We start from the raw sequence: 19,923 nt of genomic DNA, 5'->3' as shown, positions 1-19,923 counted from the left end.
TCAATATCCCTGTGTTAGTATCAGAATTGGTATTTATAGGTACCTCATGCAAAGTCAGTTTGGCTCTTATTGTGCAATAAAGTGGGCTACAAGACAATGCACCCTTTTTTCCCCTCTCTCCTCTCTTTTACAGAGAGTGATGAACAGCACTGGGATAAAACCTGGCATTGACTGCCTGGATTAGAGCTGTTGCATAGGGTGTGGAGGGGCAGGGGAGAGGAAGAGTCACCATTTAGTCTCACTCAAGTAGTTCTGGCATAGTTTGGAGTGCGTATCATTCTAGTCTTAAGCAGGAGCAAGCACATCTTGTTCCTTTGCTGGGGACAGTTCTCCCCAGCAGATGAGTGTGGGAGTGTCTTACCTGACTTGTGCTGGGACTCACAGCCCTGTGCAGCCCTTTGGATGAGCCCAGGGCTGCCTTCACAGTGTCAGTGGGAAACTAGGCAGGTGTGTGGAGCTTTGTGGTCATTGCAGGAGGAAGCCCGTGCATTCCCTCAGTGTTTGAACAGTGGCCTGCCCATAGGTGTATGTATGTGTATACATGCACATGTAGATACACATGTGTGTGAGTGTGTATTGCTTTTGAGCACATGCCAATTAAGCCAGCTTTTAACTGATCTAGAATCTGATACTTGACAACATGGCAAAGATCCCAACCTCAATATGTCAACTCAGTGCTTCTACACAGTGTTTTAGAACCAGTTGCTTAATATCTGCAGCACTGATGGTAACATTTACAGGTTCCTTGTGAGCAATGTCTGTTAAAGAGATGTTGATCATTAGTTAGCACAGGCAAATGTTTGCAAATAAGAGATGAAAAATAATATTTTATTCTAACTTGAGGCAAGTACAAGTCTTCTTCTAGTATTGTCTTTATTTGGGGAGATATCTAAGGATGAAACATTCTAAATTTGATGCAAGCTATTTTCGAAAATACTCAGAATTTTTTACTTTAATTGCTCCTGTATTTCTCATCCATCTGTAAAGTTTGATTTCTACTGTTGCCAAGAGTCAGAGTAACTAGGAAACCAGCTATTCAGCTACTGCAAAGCAGGAAGTAAAATAGTATGAATACATTTTAAAAACAAAAAGCAGACATCAGTAAGGTTTAATACCTAATATAAGTGGCTTTTGACATGAGCAAGAATACTCGATGCAAACCTTGTCTATGGTCAATATACAGTTAGCAATATAAAAAATTAAAGCTGCTGAGATCCATTTCATTACTATTTGCTCTTTCAGTAACTATAGAAATGAATATATCCTATGTCATTACTCCTGCAAGGTGCTTGACACTGGTATTATTTAACTATAGCATTATTAACTACTCTCAGACTTCTGTGTTCCTGTAGTAGCTACTTGTTACAATATTGTCAGGTTTGCTGTTTTGGTGGGTTTTTTTCCTTAAATTATAAGCATGGATGAAGCTAAAGATACTGTTTATTACGCTCCAAGGGGAAAAAATTTCAATGTTTCAATATTTGAGGTCATGTCCTTACACTGCCATGATGTTTATCAGGATAGTTGGCCCTAAGTAACAATTTTCTCATCACTGTTCACTGGAGTAGAAGATTTAAAACAGTAGCCTAGTCTTTCTATGAGCCATGCTACAACAGTTACTGAGAGCATGGACATAAAGACCTCCATATATTACTCACTGTTTCATTAGCATATAATCGTTGGGACAATATGTTCTTTCTTTTTGGTTAACAGAAATTTTTGGAGAGAGGGAGAGATTGTTATGGAATCTTCCCTGGTTATTTCAGCCAGCTGGGCACAAAATAAAAGCAGCTTAAAGGGAAAAACAAACAAACAAAAAAACCGCACAAAGAGCTGACCCAAGGGTCCTTGCTCTCCAAGGTGATGAAGTAAATGCTTTTAGACTTGTGTGATTTTTCACCAACTAATTTAGAAACAAAACCTATGCTTTATCTAATAATTCCCCTATCTCATTCCATTTAAGTGCAGCCACATCCTTATCGCCTAGCATCTGTGCATATTGTCTTGTTAACAATAGCTTCTTTTTTTCATCTAAGTTCTTGAGTCTTCCATTTTCCCTCTTTTCTCCCTTTTGAGAGTGGGTGGCTGCTATGGTAACTCAGAATTCCCCTCCTGCTTGAAAGTGCAGTCATTTTCAAACAGCTGTTTTGCTAGTATTTAGAGCTTTGTAGTGTTTGCTTCCATTACTTCCAGTACCTATCAAGAGAGATTTAGCAATGGAAATATTGAATGGCAGTTCTCTCTACCCTGCTCCAAACACAGATACATTGCCTTTCTTCTTCAGACTTTCAGGTTTATTCTTTCCAGTGTACCAGTGTTTTCAAAATGAGCTACTGTAAATCTGTTCTGAAATCTCTAATTAATCTGGCTGGTGCTTGGATTTTTCCTTAGGTGTCTGCTCTGATCTTTTTGGAGATCTTTTTGTTTGTTTGTTTGTTTCTGGTTGAGTTGGGTTAGTAAGTTCACTGCGTCTACTTTCATTTCTTACCAGCACTGGAATTCACCCAGCTGAAACAATATTTGTTACATAGATATTAAGGCAAACACTGCAGCTTTATTAAACAGTATATAATTGTATAAGACACACTTTGATATACATAAGCTGACATAACCTGGACAATTAGAGGTAAATTTTGAAGCAGCCAAGTCTGCACATATTTAGTGTGTTTTCCACAATTGAGACACAGGAAGTAGAAGTCATGAGTCTTTTTTTGTTAGGATTCCAAAGTTATATATGGAGATTTATTCAGCCTAATCCCATAGATTTAAATTTAAGACTTGTGACTAACAATTATCCTTTGGTAGTGCAGACCTAGGGAATTGGTCATGGTTAGCTGTAGTTTAAGGGAAATTTTAACTCTATTAAGTTTTGCCCTTTTTTTGTTGCCGTTATTACATTGCACAAAAGCAGTTGGGTAAGATAGTGTTTGAACTTCGTGTTACTGCACACATTTCACGCTTGCTTTGGGTTTGTAATGATAGAGGAACAGGCTTCATGTCTTGATAGTTGACACAATCTGTAGGCAGCTTTTGTTGCTTTGTACTCTGAACCCTTGGCCTCAGCCATGACTTCAGACAGGACTAGCAGATTGTAAAGCCTACAAATAATATTTTCTTCTCTGCAGAACTTTTGTTTGGCCCATGATCATATTGTCTGCAAGGCTCTTGCTCCTGGCATTTTGCTGCATTGATTTTGCTGTTCAGCGTGTTTCTAAGTCACTGGGAAAAGACAGCAAGACAGTCTGGGTAACAGTGCTGGCAGCGTGGTGACATTCTCCTCAGAGACACTCCTTGATCCAGTTATAAGTGTAGGTGTAGTCTCGCCTGTCCTTTGTCTGAAAGTGCCTGTTAGATTCCAGCTAAATGGGCAGCTGGTGAAGGCATGATAGGCTTCTCAGACAGACTTAAGGGAGTGTTTAGGAAGAAAAGGACTAGCAGAGCTACCTCACTGAATTGACTTTGTTGTCTATTTTTTGTTAGGAAATTAAAGGGTTCTTCTGGCTGCCTTTCAGGAACAACGCTAGGAATGTGGAATTTCTTTTTAGTATCTTGGTGCAGCAAGTATCCCTCAATACCGATAATAAAACATAGGTCATGAGCTTCACAAAATGAGTGCATTGGTTTCTTTCAGACCAAATAATAATATTACCATTTGATCCACGAATTTGTCTAAAGACCTGTATAAATTTCATGTCAGTCAGCTCTTCATTACAATTCAGATCCTCAAGAAAACAGCCTTTGTAATAGGTGCCTTATGGTCTCGGTACAGAGAAAGATACCTCTTACCTTCTCCAGTTGTTTTACAGTTACAGCTATGGGGAGCTTATAGTGGGAAAATTAATAGTAAGGTCCGGAATTCTGGAGCTTTCTTTTCCTTTTGCTAAGCCAGCCCCTGACTTTGAAAGCTAATTTTGGTCTAATGTCATACATAAATAATTAGGTCAAAACATATAGAGAAAGCTGGAGGAGGCTTCAGAAACACTAAAAGAAACCTTCAATGGACAGCAGAAGGACCCAGATGATTCGAGAATATGACTTTGGTTTGCTCTAGAAGTAGTTTGGCCCATTAATTATTACCAAAGGAAGCTTAAAAGATTTTGGATTGTCAAACTGAATTCTAATTAAACACTGAACCTGTTTATAGACTACAACAGCCCACTATTTTTTCAGCTTTTTGATATGAGTGTCTATTTTCTTGTAGGTCTGATGAGTAGTGAAAGTTCCTTGGGTAAAACATTTATAACATTACTTATATTATAGAAATAGTTCAAGATAATTTCTTTAATGCTAGCCCATTGTAAAAACAAAAGAAAACATGAGATAATTTATGTTTGAAGAGCTGTCTGGGATGGGTGCCTGTGCCCATTTCTTCCTCATTCTTCTTGTTCCCTTACGGGTCATTAGTCATTGATCTTTGTCAGTCTCCCAGTGTTTGCAAACACTGTCCATCTAAATCAGGGAGAAATGAAATAGCAGACGCAGGAGGGATCTTCTTACCTGCATCCCTAGGCCCCAGGCTGATGAAATCAGCAAGGAAAATTATCTTCCCTCCTGGCTGGAGCACCCAGCCTGATGTGTAGCTCCAATGTAGCTAAAATGGGATTCTGAGACCTGTTACACCTGTGTTTGTGTGCTTAGATGTTGGTGTGGGTGGGCCTAAAGATAGCTGAAAGATGCCTAGAAAGAGCTTGCAGCGTAGCCCAGGAATCCACTTCATTCTGCACTTTACACAGAGTTCCTGTTCTTTTCTTAACATGTTTTGGAATTATTTTATTTGTACTAGATTTAGGACAAACTTCACATGAGACTTGCAACCTGACACTTTTGAAGTACAAGCCAGTACAAGACCAGTACAAGCTAAATGCCAAGGGTATCATTGTTCCTTACACTGTGGCCTGAGCCAGTCACATCAGAAACTTCACAGGTAGCTTTGTCTTTGGTGGTGATGGTAAAAATTTCTTTTAAATTCATATTTCAAACCCACTTAAATTAAAGTTTTTCTTTCAATTTATGAGGTTCTCTTCCAGCATGAATCTGTGGTTGCTTTTCTTCAGTGCTTTGAGTAGGGATTTGAAGGACATACTTGGTTGTAAAAACATTCAGAGAATTTCATGCAGAACATTTTTTGGGTTCAGCTTTGTATTAAAAATGTTAAAGTACTGCAGAATCAAGTATTTGTACTGTAATATGTTTTGTCTTATTAAAAATTGAGGTAATTTTCTTGGGCAATGACCAGTTGTTATAGATAAATGAAATAAGTCACTGTGACTTGCCTTAAATAAGCAAGCTTTTCCTTCTCAGAAGTCATTTCAATTAATATAACACAATACAGAATTAAATGCAGGATAGCTTTCTGCTAACTCCCTTATGTCAATTTTACCCAAGCTGTATTTGAAATTTGATTTTCTTATTGAGTATTAAAAATATTCCAGTGTTTTTCCTAGCACTAGCTGTCCTAACACATAGTGTGAGTGTGGATAATGGTGGTAGTATCCAGTAGAACAATGAGACTCCCTAAAACAGGTGGTTGCTGAATTCAGTGCAGTACTGCTATAGCTTGGAGAAAACCAGTGGGGCTAAAAAGCTGGATATTAAAGTTGCAGTTCTCTTATCACCTTTCCACATGGTAAGGGTAACTCACTGAAGACAGCTTGCAAAAGTACAAGTAGCTAAGATAAAAGAATAATCAGCAAAAACAAAAATCAACTGTTTCTGAAATGGTCTAGGAAGAAGACAGGAGAATGTGGCTTGAAGATAAACCCCAGAACTCTTTTTTCCACACCTTTCCTTTGTCTGAATTAGTGGAAATCTTTCTACTGATTTCCTGTTCATCATATAAAGTACACTGAAGGTTTGTGTGTTGGACTTCTAGATGTTATTTTAAGATTAAGCTTTGTTTCATCCTCCAAACAATGGATCTTTCTCTAGTGTTTTGAACAAAAATACTGTTAGATGTTACTCGTTTTAGACCAGCACTGACCACTACTTCTTCACTTAATTTATGGTAACTACAACCACACTTTCTGAACTGCTTCTTGGCTCGATTGTTACAACACTTTGTAAACTGATTCCCTGGTTTCAGACAGTACAAAATCCCCAAACAAACCCAAAGGACTGCCCATTTGTTGGCCAAAGAAGTGGTACTGGTTCTTCAATGCAGGCTCATCTGTTTTCCTTCTCAGTCCAAAGTGATGGCATTGCAAATTCAGAAGTTCTAGGGAAACCCCATAGAAAATACTGGCATTCTTCTTTTTAAAAACTTAGATCCTGTTTAAAATTTAAAGATTTAGGATTTCAGTGGTTTAATTACAGAAATATCTTCTGCAAAGAGTAGAAACTTCTTTTGTCAAAAATCTTGTTAGTTGAAGTATAATTTTTGGGGGGTGGGGAGGAGAGGCATTGCAAACAGTCTTAATGCTAAGTTTCAATAGAATGGGAAGTCAAATATTTGGTATTAATCTCTTCTATTGGCTCATCAGAGCTTGGAAAGTGCTGGGTTAAACCTGGTAGTCACTAATGCACTCTTAGGGCAGAAGAGCTGCTCTGTTATCAGGCACAGCTTTTAATTCAGTAGTATTGCTCAGGGAGAATTAGACTGCAGCAGGACAAATGGATTTCTCAGTCTGATGCATAAAACCTGCAGCATTTAGATTGGTTTGTGTGAAGCATGGGGTTGTATTAGTTCAGCATTGGTTGAAACTATTATTATATTCACTGGTTGAAACTATATTTATAAAAATAGATGCTGGAATTTAGTTCAGTTTTCACTGCTCTTTGACTCTTTTTTACCTTTTCACTGATTTTTGACAAATCACTAATTAGTCACATTAAGAAGTGGTGTATAAGAAGAAAGGTTTTTGCAAATTAAAGAAAGGTCTTTATGTATTCCCTTTCTTATTCTGCCTGGTAGCTTGTAATAGTACTAATAGTACTTCAGGGTAGATATTTTTTCTGTTACTGTCAACACTGCCCAGTGAAAAATCAGTCTCTGTTTCTATGCATTCATAAATAAGTACACAGACTGAGAGTAAGCAGATAGGATTGTCCAATTTGTCTGGCTTTCTGTAGTCCTTTCAGGTTCATGTAAAATGCAGTGTTGCTGTGTGGTCTGATTCTTTTTCTGTATCCCTAGGAAAAGGATGTGATGACTTTATCTACTACTACTCTACCTCCTAATTTCTTTACACCCTCCCCCACTCCAGGAAAAAAGCACCAAATACACATATTCTAGTCAAATAAAATACAGAGCTTTTATTCATCAGTCTTACACTTTCTTCCTTTCTAATTTTCAGATGTATATCACCAACACAGTGAAAGCCAGAGGAACAAGGCTTGCAAAACCTGTTCTGTGTTTGGGTTTAATGTGCTTGGCCTTCCTTACTGGAATCAACAGAGTAGCAGAGTATCGAAATCACTGGTCAGATGTAATAGCAGGATTTGTAATTGGAATATCTATAGCAGTGTTTTTGGTAAGTGTGTGTCTGTGTCACTTCTGTTTGGAAAAAAAAATCAACGTATAACATTGTATCTCTAAAAAAGCCTTCAGATAACTAAATAACAAAAGACACATATCTTAGTTTTCCTTATTAGTCATCAGTTTCCTTAGCAGTATTTACATACACTCGGAAATGTGAAGTCAAAAAAGGACCGATCCAGTTATCTCTTTTGACTTCCATATAAACCAGATTGTAGCATTTCAAACAGTAATTTAGGCAGCAAGGCCCACTTGCAGGACGTATATATTCCTCAGAATAACACATTGTTATGATTTCATGGATAAAGTATTAAATTCAATATAGTGGTACCCACATTGATCAGAGAATAGGGTAACATTTGTTTTTCTGGCTTTACAATAACTCTAATGAATTTATTTCATAGTTGTTCAGGTTTATGTTGAAATTTCATATATTCTATGTCAAAAAATTTTTCTTTAGCCTTTTCTTTTTCTGGAGCTTGTTCCAAAACCAGATAGTTAATCACAGTTGCCAATGACTACTGTCTGTGTCAGAAAACTATTTCCAATCTATTCATCACCTTCACTAATATCTGCAGTGCAAGACAATAGAATAGAATAGTCACTGCTGTTTAATGCCCATAGGTTTGTCTGCCTGGTAACTTGTAATAGTGCTAAATACACCTTTGAAGTATTTTTCCATGAAAACACTTTTGAGTTTGACTATTGGATCACAGGGTCTTGGTCTCAAGATCTTGGATCTGAAAGCATGGCTTGGCTGAGAACCTTCCCAGGGATGGCTGGGGGTGGGTGTTTCCACTCCTCGAGACATGCAAGGGTAGCTGCAAGTCTCCTTTAAAATACATCTGCTTGCATTTCCAGAGGTTCCCTTCCACACAAGGTGTCCAGTAGCATGACATAAAATTTAGTTGTGTTTTGAAGAAAATGCAGTTGGCAAACATTACTGCTCAGCTGAGTGTTGTAATTAGTAGAAGCACAAACTGTTACACATCACATCATGAAGTCCCTGTGTGGGAATCTGCTTCCCTGAGCAGATTTGAAGTTACATTCAGACTGGGCATGGTCCTTGCCTTCTTATTCCCCTTCTTACTCTTCATTTGAGAAAGTCTTTTCTGATCAAAATTGAGATGGCGCTGGCCTTCCCAGGAATTTAAGGTTAATGCCATGTGATGCTGCAAGACATCTCTTCATGAGACTGATAATAATTGGTGTCCTGTTGTGCAGCTTCAGTAATGGATTATCTTTCAGAGAAGAGGTTTTTTTGGTTCTCAAATAATGCATGTACCAATAAATCGCTTGAAAGTCATTTGTCTTGAAATATTAATTAAGGATTTTCTGTAAAACATGAACTTCACATTTCAGTGTTTCTACTGTAAAGCTGTGACTAAAGTTGGTGTCATTTCTGCCTAATGATAATTGTCAGGATCAAAGCTTGAAAAAATGAGTTGTTCCTTAGGTATTCTGTTTATCTTCAAATCCCTTCTAGGTTGTTTGTGTGGTAAATAACTTCAGAGGACGTCAGCCAGAACATGAGCATTCTCATCTGGATAATCTGACCCAGATGCCCATGATCAGCATACCCAGAGTAGAAAGCCCTTTAGAAAAGGTAATGTCTGACTTCTTAAAAAACAATTCAATAAAACGTGGCTTTCCTGGAGGGATGATCACAAACTATCCTGAGAAGAGTGCCAAGGTAATCAGATTTAAAATAAAGAAACATGTCAGTGAAAGAGAAAGTAGAAAGGTATTAAATTCAGTGACACCCCTTGGGAGACTCTTCATGTCATCATTTCACTGGTGTAGCTGCTGCTAAGCCCATGGAGTCAGGCTGAGTAGATCTGAGACCATCTCCCCTTGTGTTCCTCAAGTAAATGTGATTAATACTCTGCCTGATAGTCCACAGAACATAGAATCTTAGAATGCTTAGGAAGAAGGTCTAACCCCTGGCCCAAGGGGCTTTGCAATTCAGGTACAAGTGGCATTTATCCTATCTGTTTGTGGTACATCCTCAGCCTGGTGTAGAGCATAGGATGCAGTCCCTTCTGGGTCAGTTGTGGGGATTCTGTCATCAGACACATGCTAGCCCTAGGACAGGCTGCCCACTTGGAAGTGAGAGTAGCAAGGGCCATACAGTAACTGCACTAACCCCATGATCTCTTGTCAGAGCACAGGGGATTTTAGACTAGAACATGCTAGTGAGAGTCTCCTGCCTATGCCAAGACTTTTTGCATAAGTATCACAATAACATTTATTTTAGTTTACTGTGATAACCATTTATATTTTTTGGAGATGGTGTTGTACTATATGTTAGGTAAGATTGTCTGACTAATTTTATGAGCAAAAAACTACTGAAATAGATAACATAACCAAATACAGAAAATATTTTAGACATTTTTACCAAGGGGAAGCTTTGAACTAGTAGTGCAAAGTTTAAAGGAAGGCTTGCTTTTCTAATGACTGTATCTGTCATAATTCATTAAAATCCACTGGGTTATGTCCATATTTGAAGATGGCATTCCAGATTAATTCTGATAATTTTTTCATGTTCAACATAAGAAGCGTTTCCCAATCTGTCTTATTCACTTGAACGTGGTGGAAGTTGTTCTTTAGTAAGAATTGCTGCTAGTCTTGGGTTTTTTATTCCTTTCCTTGAAGGGAAGGAAGATTTCTTTTCAGAATGGTCTAACATGCCTTTTTGAACCAAATATGTCTAAGCTACTTCTGATACTTTGTCATAAGGAGGTCAGAGTCTCAATTGCTTGAACAAGCATTTAGATGATGAATGTGTATCTTCAAAATAATCCATTCAGTAAACTTTCTGTAAAATGTCAAAACAAAACAAGCAGTCATTTGGCCTGGAACATACCAAATCAATAAGAGCATGTTTTATTTACGTGCTAGGCTCTCATGCAATAGAAGCCATTTCTGTGGCTCAAAAGCTGTCATAGGTAATACATATACATTCTCTGGATATTGAAATTTAAATTTTTTTTCTGGCGATAAAGAATTCATTTTAACTTCATGTTTCTACCTGGTTTGAGAACCTGGTTTGAGAACTCATGATCAACAGTGTTCTTTTCCTGAGACTTGGCCTAGTTTGAAATGCTGTGGGGAAAGCTATGGGAGAGTGGGGAGGATGGTGGCCGGAGTAATGTTTGCTCTGCTTGTGGATAACCACTGCCATTTGTGAACTGCCCAGGACTCTATTATGAATGAGCTTCTTTCCTTCTGAACCCATATTCTTATGGCAGTAGACAGTAGCTGTTTGCTGTCCTACAGCTTCTCTCTAGAGATTAGTTTTAATTACTCTGGGGACTGACCACAAAGTGATACCACTTGCTGAGATGTCATCTTTATGTTGCAAAGCCATTTTCCTTTTCAGACAGAGAGGATGTGGTGCAAGGACGATAAGGTGAAGACTTCGCTAATTGCTTGGAAATGCTTTCTTCTGTTTCCACTTGCAGAAAATTTAAAATTGAATTAGCAAAAAATTGATGAAGTTACTTACATTTGAGTGCTTTAGGTTTTGAGTTTCTACAGATATTTTTACCTTTTTTTAAATGTATTTTTTTTGTTTAATCTAAAGTTTTAGTTAGAAGATGGGCCCTGTTAAATAAAAGGCATTAAGAACAGTACTTCAGGGAACTAAGGTGTAAATTAAGTTAGGCATTCTCAATTAACTACCATTGCTACAAGAATTTTTGAATTAGTCTTTGCTTCTTAACTCCCTTCTTATTTTACATCATTTGTTCTGGAGAGAGAGTGATGCTAAATAATTTGTGTGCTATTTGCCTCTTTCTCCTTTAGAGACGTGTTACATTTCACTACATTTCAGTCAGGACTATTCCAGTTCGATATTCTGAATGCACATAGATTTACATTTTGCTCATTTTAAAACTTTTTTTTTCCTTATTTGGAATCTACAAGTTCTTGTACCAATATTAAAGACAGGATACTGTCAAAAATTAGCTACTGGGAGTAGCACAAATCCTGTCTGAACTTATCAAGGGGTAAGGCAATGCAAGTGGGAAGCAATGCAAGCGTGTGACTGGCACTAAGAAACAGTATAGGTATCTGGGATCAAGCAATTAAAACTCCAGCATTAAGGAATTACTTCATTAAAAATGCCTGCCAGATAGGATCCCACTCATGGCGATTTTGTAATATATTCACCTGTAAATGAGTAAGCACATGATGCATCATGCAGGCCTGGAAGCACATCAGTTTGCTGTTTCCAGGTCTGCTACTCGCTATTCCAGTGCTTTCTCCATGTAGAACAAATGCTCCTGGCATGCTCACCGTGCTGCCACTGAGTTCTGGTGGAGGTCTAGCTACATTTGAAGTGCACTTATATGGGCATAAGTTTTTGTGACACTCTGAATTGAGCTGCTGCTGCTGCTTAGTGACAAGGTTAGCTCACTGTTTGCAGGACATATCTGCTTCATTGTGGTGCATGCAATTGGTTTAGTTGTTCTGCATGGGTACCCATGCAGTCAAATGAGCTGCAGTTGCAGTGATTCTTGAGTGATCCTTACCAGGGCCTGCTCAGCAGTGTAGACTTTTACCTTAACTATAATCATCCTCAGAATTAATGAAAAGAATGAAAGCCAAGAAACCTCATCACTCACCCATCTGCTTCTTTTTCTCTTCTGTCTCTGACCTTCTTCATCTCTTAGAAGACAGCTGGTGTTTCAGTTAGCTGGCAGCCTCCTACTGAGAGGAAGTTCTCATCCTACCACAGTCAAGATTAGAGAGTTCTGTTCTTTTTCAGGAATTACTGAGAAATGGGGATATTCTGGATAGTACCTGGTTCGGCTTTATCCAAGTGCAGTCACAAACTATTTCCTGTTTCAGGGGAAACTGACATTTTTTCATGCAAAAATCACCTGAAATTGGCCAGGGCTTATGGAGATCTCCTAGCCATCATGTAGTAGCTTATGATTCTGCTAGTCTTATTTATTTTTTGTAAGTATTCTAGCTTTGAAAAAAGTCAAATACAAATACAACATGGAGCATTTCAGGACTAATGGAGGCAGTAGATAGAATACTGAGATAGAAGGTTTCAGAAGGAAGTGTTGGATTAGGAGATTTACCATTGTTCATCTTCTGTGAGATGAGATGAAATAATTACTGTGTCTGATTATCAGTGCTTTCTGTAGCTATTCAGTACTACTTATTTGCACAGTGGGTTCTTGGCAGTGCTCTGTTTGACAGCTAAGCTGCGTTTATTCCCCAAGGTACTGCTTGGCATTCCTTCATGCTGCTATTTGTCAGCAGTGCCCAAACCTTCCCAAACACAATCATTGTTTCTTGTTACAGTGAAGTTTTTTATACTGCCCCGTAAGACTGACTATCCAGCATGACTGGACTCAAAAGACCTAGGTTACGTGCTCTCTCCTTCTACCATTTCCAAGTTTTAATGATCATAAGCATTTGGAGTTCCTCTTGCAATATGTGACATTCTTGTTGCCCATCATATCAGTTTTTAGTCAGTGTTAACTGTCTCAGAAATCTTCTTGAGTTTGATACAGTAATTATTGTTCTATTCTGTATGTGCCAAAGTTAATGATGGTGATAAAACATTCTAGCAATAGTAAGTGTAGATATTGCATGAATTCTGCTAGTGTTTTTAAGACTGGGAAAGCTTTCCTCCTCAGAATTTAAGGAGTATTGTTTTTTTCTATTTACTCCATTTTGATTACTCATGAGATACAGAACAGCTTCTTCATAATGCAGAAAATTTTAGTTCTCAATGTTACTGCTTTTTTTCTTCATCTTAAGCATGCTGGTACCAAATCTTCAATTGTTACATGCCCTGGTGTTCTCACGGCACCATGGCTTAGGGGGCCTGGCCTCTCACTGAGCTCACAGCTAAAAGCAAAATACAAAGATGCTTTAGCTCATCATACTATGGGCAGATGTGGGATAGGGTTGTGTCCATTTCTGTTGCTTCAAAATTTTTCAGTTGAGAGGTCTCCAAATGCTGTAGTGCCTGATGTCCAAAAGCATTTGTAGGTGTCCATACTTTCTTCTCCAGGATGGTTTGCTGGGAACCCATGTGCTTACATCAGTTTATAGGCATTTTTTGGCATAATCATTCTCTCTTGATAATACAGTCTGTTAAGTGAGATACACTGCAACGTTACTTCACAAACCATACCACACATACCACAAACACATACCCAGGAGAGTCAGCATATAAAAAATCATAAGCAGTTTTGTTTCAATGTCAAACATTTGAATTTGTAGTCATGTCCTATTCTTCTGCTTAAATCTGCTTCTGGGGGATTGTACAAGAATTATTTCTGATTGAACACAAACGGTGATCACTACATCTAATACTCAACTAAACGAATACTTAAACATGGGAAGTGGAACAATATATTCCGTGTGACCTCCTCAAACGTACGTGTTGTAGGTGTTACAGAATCGAGGCATTAGTCACAGTCAAGAAGACGCTTTGCAAGGAGCCTCCCTCAGAGCACGCATCCTTAGGCTCTGCTCGTGGCTGTCAGGGACGGAGCGCCGCGAGCCCCTTGCTCTAAGGCAATCGCGTATGTGCGCAGGAGCCTTCTGTGCAGGCTGCAGGGCAGGTCCACCTCCGTGCCTCCTGCTGCTCTGAAACGCTCGTTTCTCCAGTAAGAGCAGAAAATACACTCTGCTGACTCAGAATTGTATGATAACATTATTATTATTGTTTGATCAACTATCATTTGCCTAAGTACTGCAGTAGTATTTTTCTATTTAATGGACTCTACTGTGGGAAAAATTACGAACAATTTTACAAAGTCCTGTTTTCAAAAAGGGATGAGTCTTCTTTTAGGATGATGACTATTTTTAAATGTTCCTAACTGTATAGATAAGAGCAAAGTAAAAAAAAAAAAATCTAAAAATATTTAATATATATAATGAAAACTGCAAATCACCAAAAGGTTAATTTATTTTTTCAATGCTTTGACATTATAGCATTGCTTATCAACAGAAATTAATTAAAACTTAACAAAAGATATAGAGTTGTGGATCATTTCCCCCAGAAACCTGCACTCAAGGCTTAGCCCTTGGCTTTACCTTTTTTGTTAGTGGTGTGAGAGCACAATTATGATGCATGCTTTGCTCACCAGCCTGGTACTGTCCTTTTAGAATGGACGGTACAAAAGCTGGTCTGCCTGTCTGTGAGACTGCTGCCATTGAGCAGACCCTCAGCATTTCTGATTCTTTTGAGAGCTTTATGGAAAAAATTTTCCCATGACATTGGAGAAGCTGAGGTTTTGTGCATGGTTTTTTGCTTGTCTTCCTGCATCTGTGTGAATCTGCTTGCTGACAGTAGTTAGTATCTCACTCTGACCCTTGTCACAGCAAATCTAAGCAGAGTTAAAAGAGTTGAAATGTAGTTATTCCAGAGAGATGCTGTTTGTTTGGGCTTTTTTCTGCAGAGTGTCAGCAAGGCTTATTTGTAGTTTTGCCTGAGATGGTAGCATGAAAAAGCATGAGTAACCAGACAGCTGCATGAATCTGTATCAGTGATTCTTGCCGTCAGCAAGTGATTAATTTTGACCTAGTTATGCATCACCCTGCTGAGTCCATTGGAAATGAATTGACAGGCCTTCAGTAGGGTCCAAATCAATAGGTCCATGATCAGCAGCTTAGCAGTTGTCTTTGAGGGCTTATTGAGGAAGGAGGATTTTCTTCTGTGTTATTATCTCCCATGCTCTGCATGTCTTCCCAGGATGGTGACCTGCTGGTTTTGGAAGTATGGCTGGCAGGAGTGTGAACCACATTTTCCTTTCCCTAAATAATCATTATCCACTCTTGAATTAATGCCACATGAAAGAGCATTTAGTTCTCTGCATCACAGACAAATGTGTGTCACTTAGAGACAGGGATGGCACGTAGCAGGGCTTGAAAGAATTGATTGAGATGAAGAGAAATTATTTTTTCCCTCCAATTCCTCATTTTTAGACCATCTTATGAAAAAAGTGAATAATTTTAGACTGAGGATTTAAGTTGACAGGATGACTTTTGAGGTCTAAATAAAATAAATACTATGAAGAAAATGTCATCATAGCCTCACAGCAACTCCAGAGACATTGAATTTGCACACTGTATCATCTTTTGTATACTCGAAAAAATAATTTGGTCAGCCAAATAAAATGCTTGGGGTTGTTTTTGTTTTTTTCCTAAATTAGGAAGTCTAACTTTTCATTTCTTCTGCAGAATAAAAATCTGCAAGCAATTACATTTGTTACTATTTTTTACTGAAAACTTTTTCATAGAAAGTTGCACTTTTTTTTTTTTCCTAGTGCTTTTTTAAAAAAATCTGGTCTGGTTTAATAATTGTTGTTTATTTAAAATACATAAATTCTGTTTTGGGGAAGAATATACATGATGCTTGCTGTTAAATGTTGAAGAGTATTCTTTTATGAAAGCTGGCATAGTATACAGCAAGAACATTGCTAGAGCTAAAATGCATATTGTAGGAGAGGTGGAAGAGACCTTCACCCCTGGACGCAGTACAGTTATGGCACAGTGAGAGAGGGAGCAAAGCTGCCAGCCTGGCTTGGAGATGGGGCCATAAGGGGCAGCTCTCCAATCAAAGCATTTCTAATTTCTTCTCTCTAATGTGAAAAATCAAAGATACCTGCCTGTCTGCCCCTGCTAAGATTGATAGACAAATATTCAGGCAGTTTAAAGAGGAACTGAGAAGTTAAAACTTACATGGTGGACATTGTTTCTCTCTAGCACTTTTTATGCTGTGTGATAAGAGATTTTCCAAGACTTCCCTTAAGCAAAAAATGGGAGGTCCCACTCTCCCCAAGTTATCCACATTTCCCTCCTCTTCAGCTCACATCTCCTCTCTTCTGAGTTTAATCTCCCCCAGGAGACAAAGTGATGAAAAACTCTGCAGTGCTTTGCTTGGTGTTTTACTCTCTGTGCATTTTTTGCTTGGGAACAAAGACATGGCTTAACATCAAGGTTCCCTTTACTAATTTCACCATTGCATGGTTTGTGAAAAATGGTGGCAGTCAAGGTTACAGTGTGCAGTCAAGGTTACAGTGTGCCCAAAGGGAAACACTTTCTCTGGGTCCTGCACATCACTCTGTGGTTGCCTTCCCTTTCAGATGTTATCAGAGTCACTTGCTTAGATTTGAGTATAAAAAAAGTAGCCAAACTCTTTGGGATGCTGCAGGGTTTCAGAGTTGCACATAGAATGTTTGTGTTCCAATATACATCTCAGTGTTCCTAAGAATTGTCCCACTGAAGGAAAGAGGAAAATGTTCTTAGCTTTCAACTGGACATTAGTGAGTCTGAAAAACAAAATTTGAATATGAGTTCTTACTGACAAATGCCACTTGATTTCAAGCATTTTGCATCTTGATTTGGTGCCATTGAGCTCATGGAGAGAAGATAATCTTTAAAAAATTAATATTAAAATTGTATTTACACTGAAATAGAGTATTATAATCTGTCAGAAACTGTCATTTTAATTTCTAGGAATTTTTTTTCAATTATGAATAACATAGCAATAAAAGTACAGCTAACTCAATTATTCACATGTAATTTAAAATTAAACTTAATTTAAAACAAGCAAAAGCCATCTGAAATTAAAATATAATAGAACCATCACACATAATTACTTTATTCAGCATACTTCCCTATTCAGTCTTTCAACACTTAAGAATTGCTATGGGATTGAGTGAGAGCAGTGCAGTGAAAATTAGTTTTATTTACATCATCCTTCAGTAGTCAATCTCCAAGTACATGGCTGCCCTTCAAACCCAGGAGGCAAAAGTTTTCACAATGGTGACTGCTGTCTGTGTGGTTTTGTGGTTTTTATCTGTTTGTTTTTCCTTTAACTCGTAGAACCACATCACGGCCTTTGCAGAAGTCACATGATGTTGACGCTGAGGTATATTCACTCCACTGGACTTCATCTCTTTTCACAGCCCACACATGATATTTGCAGTGTATCAAAAATAAGAAATTTTTAGAAGTCCTATTTCTGACTTGATTTTTACATCACTAAAATGATACCAACATTTTGAAGAATTCTTAAATATTAGAACGTCACTTTACTTTCTAGCAAAAATATTAACTGTTTACTTTTATGATGGAATGGGACAAACTGAGCACTAAGTATCTGACATTACCCTCTATTTTGGCTTCTCATTGTTTTCAATGGTTCATGTACCTATTCCAACAGTACTTTGTATTTGATTTAACTTTGATTTTTAAAATCTACATTTTTAATTCAGCATGAACATGTTTCCATTTGAGGCAATTTCAGTGTATAAAAACTAGACAAATATTATGTTCTGTATGAAAATGCTGTTTGCACATTGTATTACGCTGTATTCCATGTAAGATATCATTCAAACAGTATGTTATATGTAAGACTGGTGCTTCTGCTTTTGAAGAGAAAAAAATGCCAATTTTTACTGTAATAAGTATTGTATCATAATTAAAAGTTTATTTATTTGGATATTTTCCTGACATAATTGTAGTTGAATTGTTGTTTTGTAGTTCTTGAATGTCTTGGATGACATATATGTATCTAGGTTAAAAGAAATGAGAATAATTTAGAGAGTTTGATCTTTGATATATTCTTTATTACTAATAATATCCCATGAAAGGTTAAGGGCTCTGTTCTTAGCTTAGCATATCTGATGGGAAGCTGTGCTATTCATAAGTCATTTAATCAAATTACTCAAGGCAGCCTGCATCTTCTCATGATTGTTATACTCCCTGATACTATACTGGGAGAATGGGTGCTAAGATAAGAAGAGGGTCACCAGCTTAATGAGAAAAGTTCATCTGAGTGTCTACTCTCCATTTTCATGGAAAACTCATGGAAAAAGCAAAATGGCTCAATTAATTTTTTTTTCAGCCTAAGTGACCAGGACAGGCAGACTTTATCTCTACAAAAATTTTTATCTCTGTTTATGTTTGAGACTCATATTCTTAAAAATAGAAAAAAAAAATCCTCTGCCAGTCTGCATGGTGTTGACAAATTGATTTTTCTTCAACACCAGCCAGTGTTACCATATCTCTGTTATTGCTCTGAATATTCAGATTAAGCCCCCCCCCTCCTTTGGAAGACTGTGCTGACTATTCATAGTGAAGTTGTTCTATAAAAATTGAGCACCAATTGGATCTGAATATTGTAAATACTGAAGACATTCTTAACATGTGCCAGACAGTATCCTTCTGGCAAAAGCTGATAAAATGCTAGCACTGTAGAAACAGTGAGAATACTATTGGTCAGTGCAGGCTGTTGAGCATTTTAGGCCTTAAATTTTCCAGCGTTCAGTGTATTTCCTGTGCATTAATCACTGTTAGAGTATGTTTGAAACACAAGGATGTAGAATCAGGTATATTTTTTCTGTGATGAATTCTAATGCATTCTCACATAGTTATCAGGTAATGCCTGCTTTTAGTTTATGTTTTAACCTCTGCTTTCACTAAAATACAACTACCTAAAGAGTGCTTGGCAAACAGGGCAAGGCCAAGTCATCTCTGAGTGCAATAGAGCATATGCCACGAAGTCATTGTGCTAAGCTGAGAATGAAGAGATTGAAGAAATATGTCTGTGGGGAGAAAATACCTAGAATAGAGTCCTTAGCTACAACTAGGTTACTTAGGTGATTGAAAATCCACCTTTATTAGACTATCAACTGTGTTTACAAAATTGTAGTAGATCCAAAGTTTGTATCACCGTGTTAAACTCACCCTGCTCTTAGTCTAGCTAGTTAGGTTCCAAGGTACTAATGATTTCTCTGTGTGCAGATTTAAATGAAATGTTCACTCATTTTTGCATGGTAGCAAATCTGCATTTTTTTATATCTGATTTATAAGATTACCAAGAAATTCTTTTATGTTAAAAGAGATGACTCTTTTTCAGTGTACTGTATATCATCAGCTTGTAACTGGTCTCTTTCTCAGGATCTTTCCCAGTCAAATATTTGGGTTAAAATTATCATACTATCTCTGTGAACCAGCAGTGAGAAAACAAAAAGAGAGACACTCTGCTGTATAATGTATTTTTAAATAAAATAATTTTTCATTCATATGTAGTGTATTTTTTTAGGTGTCTGCTTTACATATATTTTGGTTGATGGCGTGCATGTAATGAAATTATGATTTTATGTGAATTGCATTTGATGACATATTTTCATAATTAACCAGAAATCCCCACGTTATGGACCTTCCCTTAGAAGTGGTTCTGGTGAACTTGAAAAGCATGAGAGGAAGAGCTGTGTTGCAGAGTCCACAGCCTGTTGGGGAAGGACTCTCCCCAGAATGTGGACCAGCCAAGCTCCAGACACTGCTTTGATTAATTTTCAGAAAAGGCAAGAATTTGCCCTCCCACATCTGTGAGTCTCAAGTGCCCCAAAGTTTGGGTATTAGCTCTTCCATTCTGGACCCAAAAAAGCCTTGAGCAGGAGCAGTTT

The 19,923-nt window shown here is 37.7% G+C and overlaps 1 protein-coding gene across 5 annotated transcripts in view; it reads left to right on the top strand.

The window, feature by feature from the left end:
• PLPPR5 (phospholipid phosphatase related 5) overlaps nucleotides 1–19,539 on the top strand; it is a 110,291-nt gene extending 90,752 nt beyond the window's left edge. For all 5 annotated transcript variants that reach the window (XM_085585935.1, XM_085585933.1, XM_085585934.1 and 2 more), the window contains 3 exons: nucleotides 7,293–7,469; nucleotides 8,961–9,080; nucleotides 17,336–19,539. In XM_085585935.1, the coding sequence (XP_085442061.1) occupies nucleotides 7,293–7,469; nucleotides 8,961–9,080; nucleotides 17,336–17,368 (330 nt within the window). In that variant the 3' untranslated portion in view covers nucleotides 17,369–19,539. The remainder of the gene's footprint in view (nucleotides 1–7,292; nucleotides 7,470–8,960; nucleotides 9,081–17,335) is intronic.
• Nucleotides 19,540–19,923: the final 384 nt, after the last annotated feature.

Source organism: Lonchura striata, chromosome 8 (genome assembly GCF_050655825.1).
Source record: "Lonchura striata isolate lonStrDom1 chromosome 8, ASM5065582v1, whole genome shotgun sequence".
Taxonomy (NCBI): Eukaryota; Metazoa; Chordata; class Aves; order Passeriformes; family Estrildidae; genus Lonchura; species Lonchura striata.
This window is presented reverse-complemented; position numbering and strand designations above follow the sequence as displayed.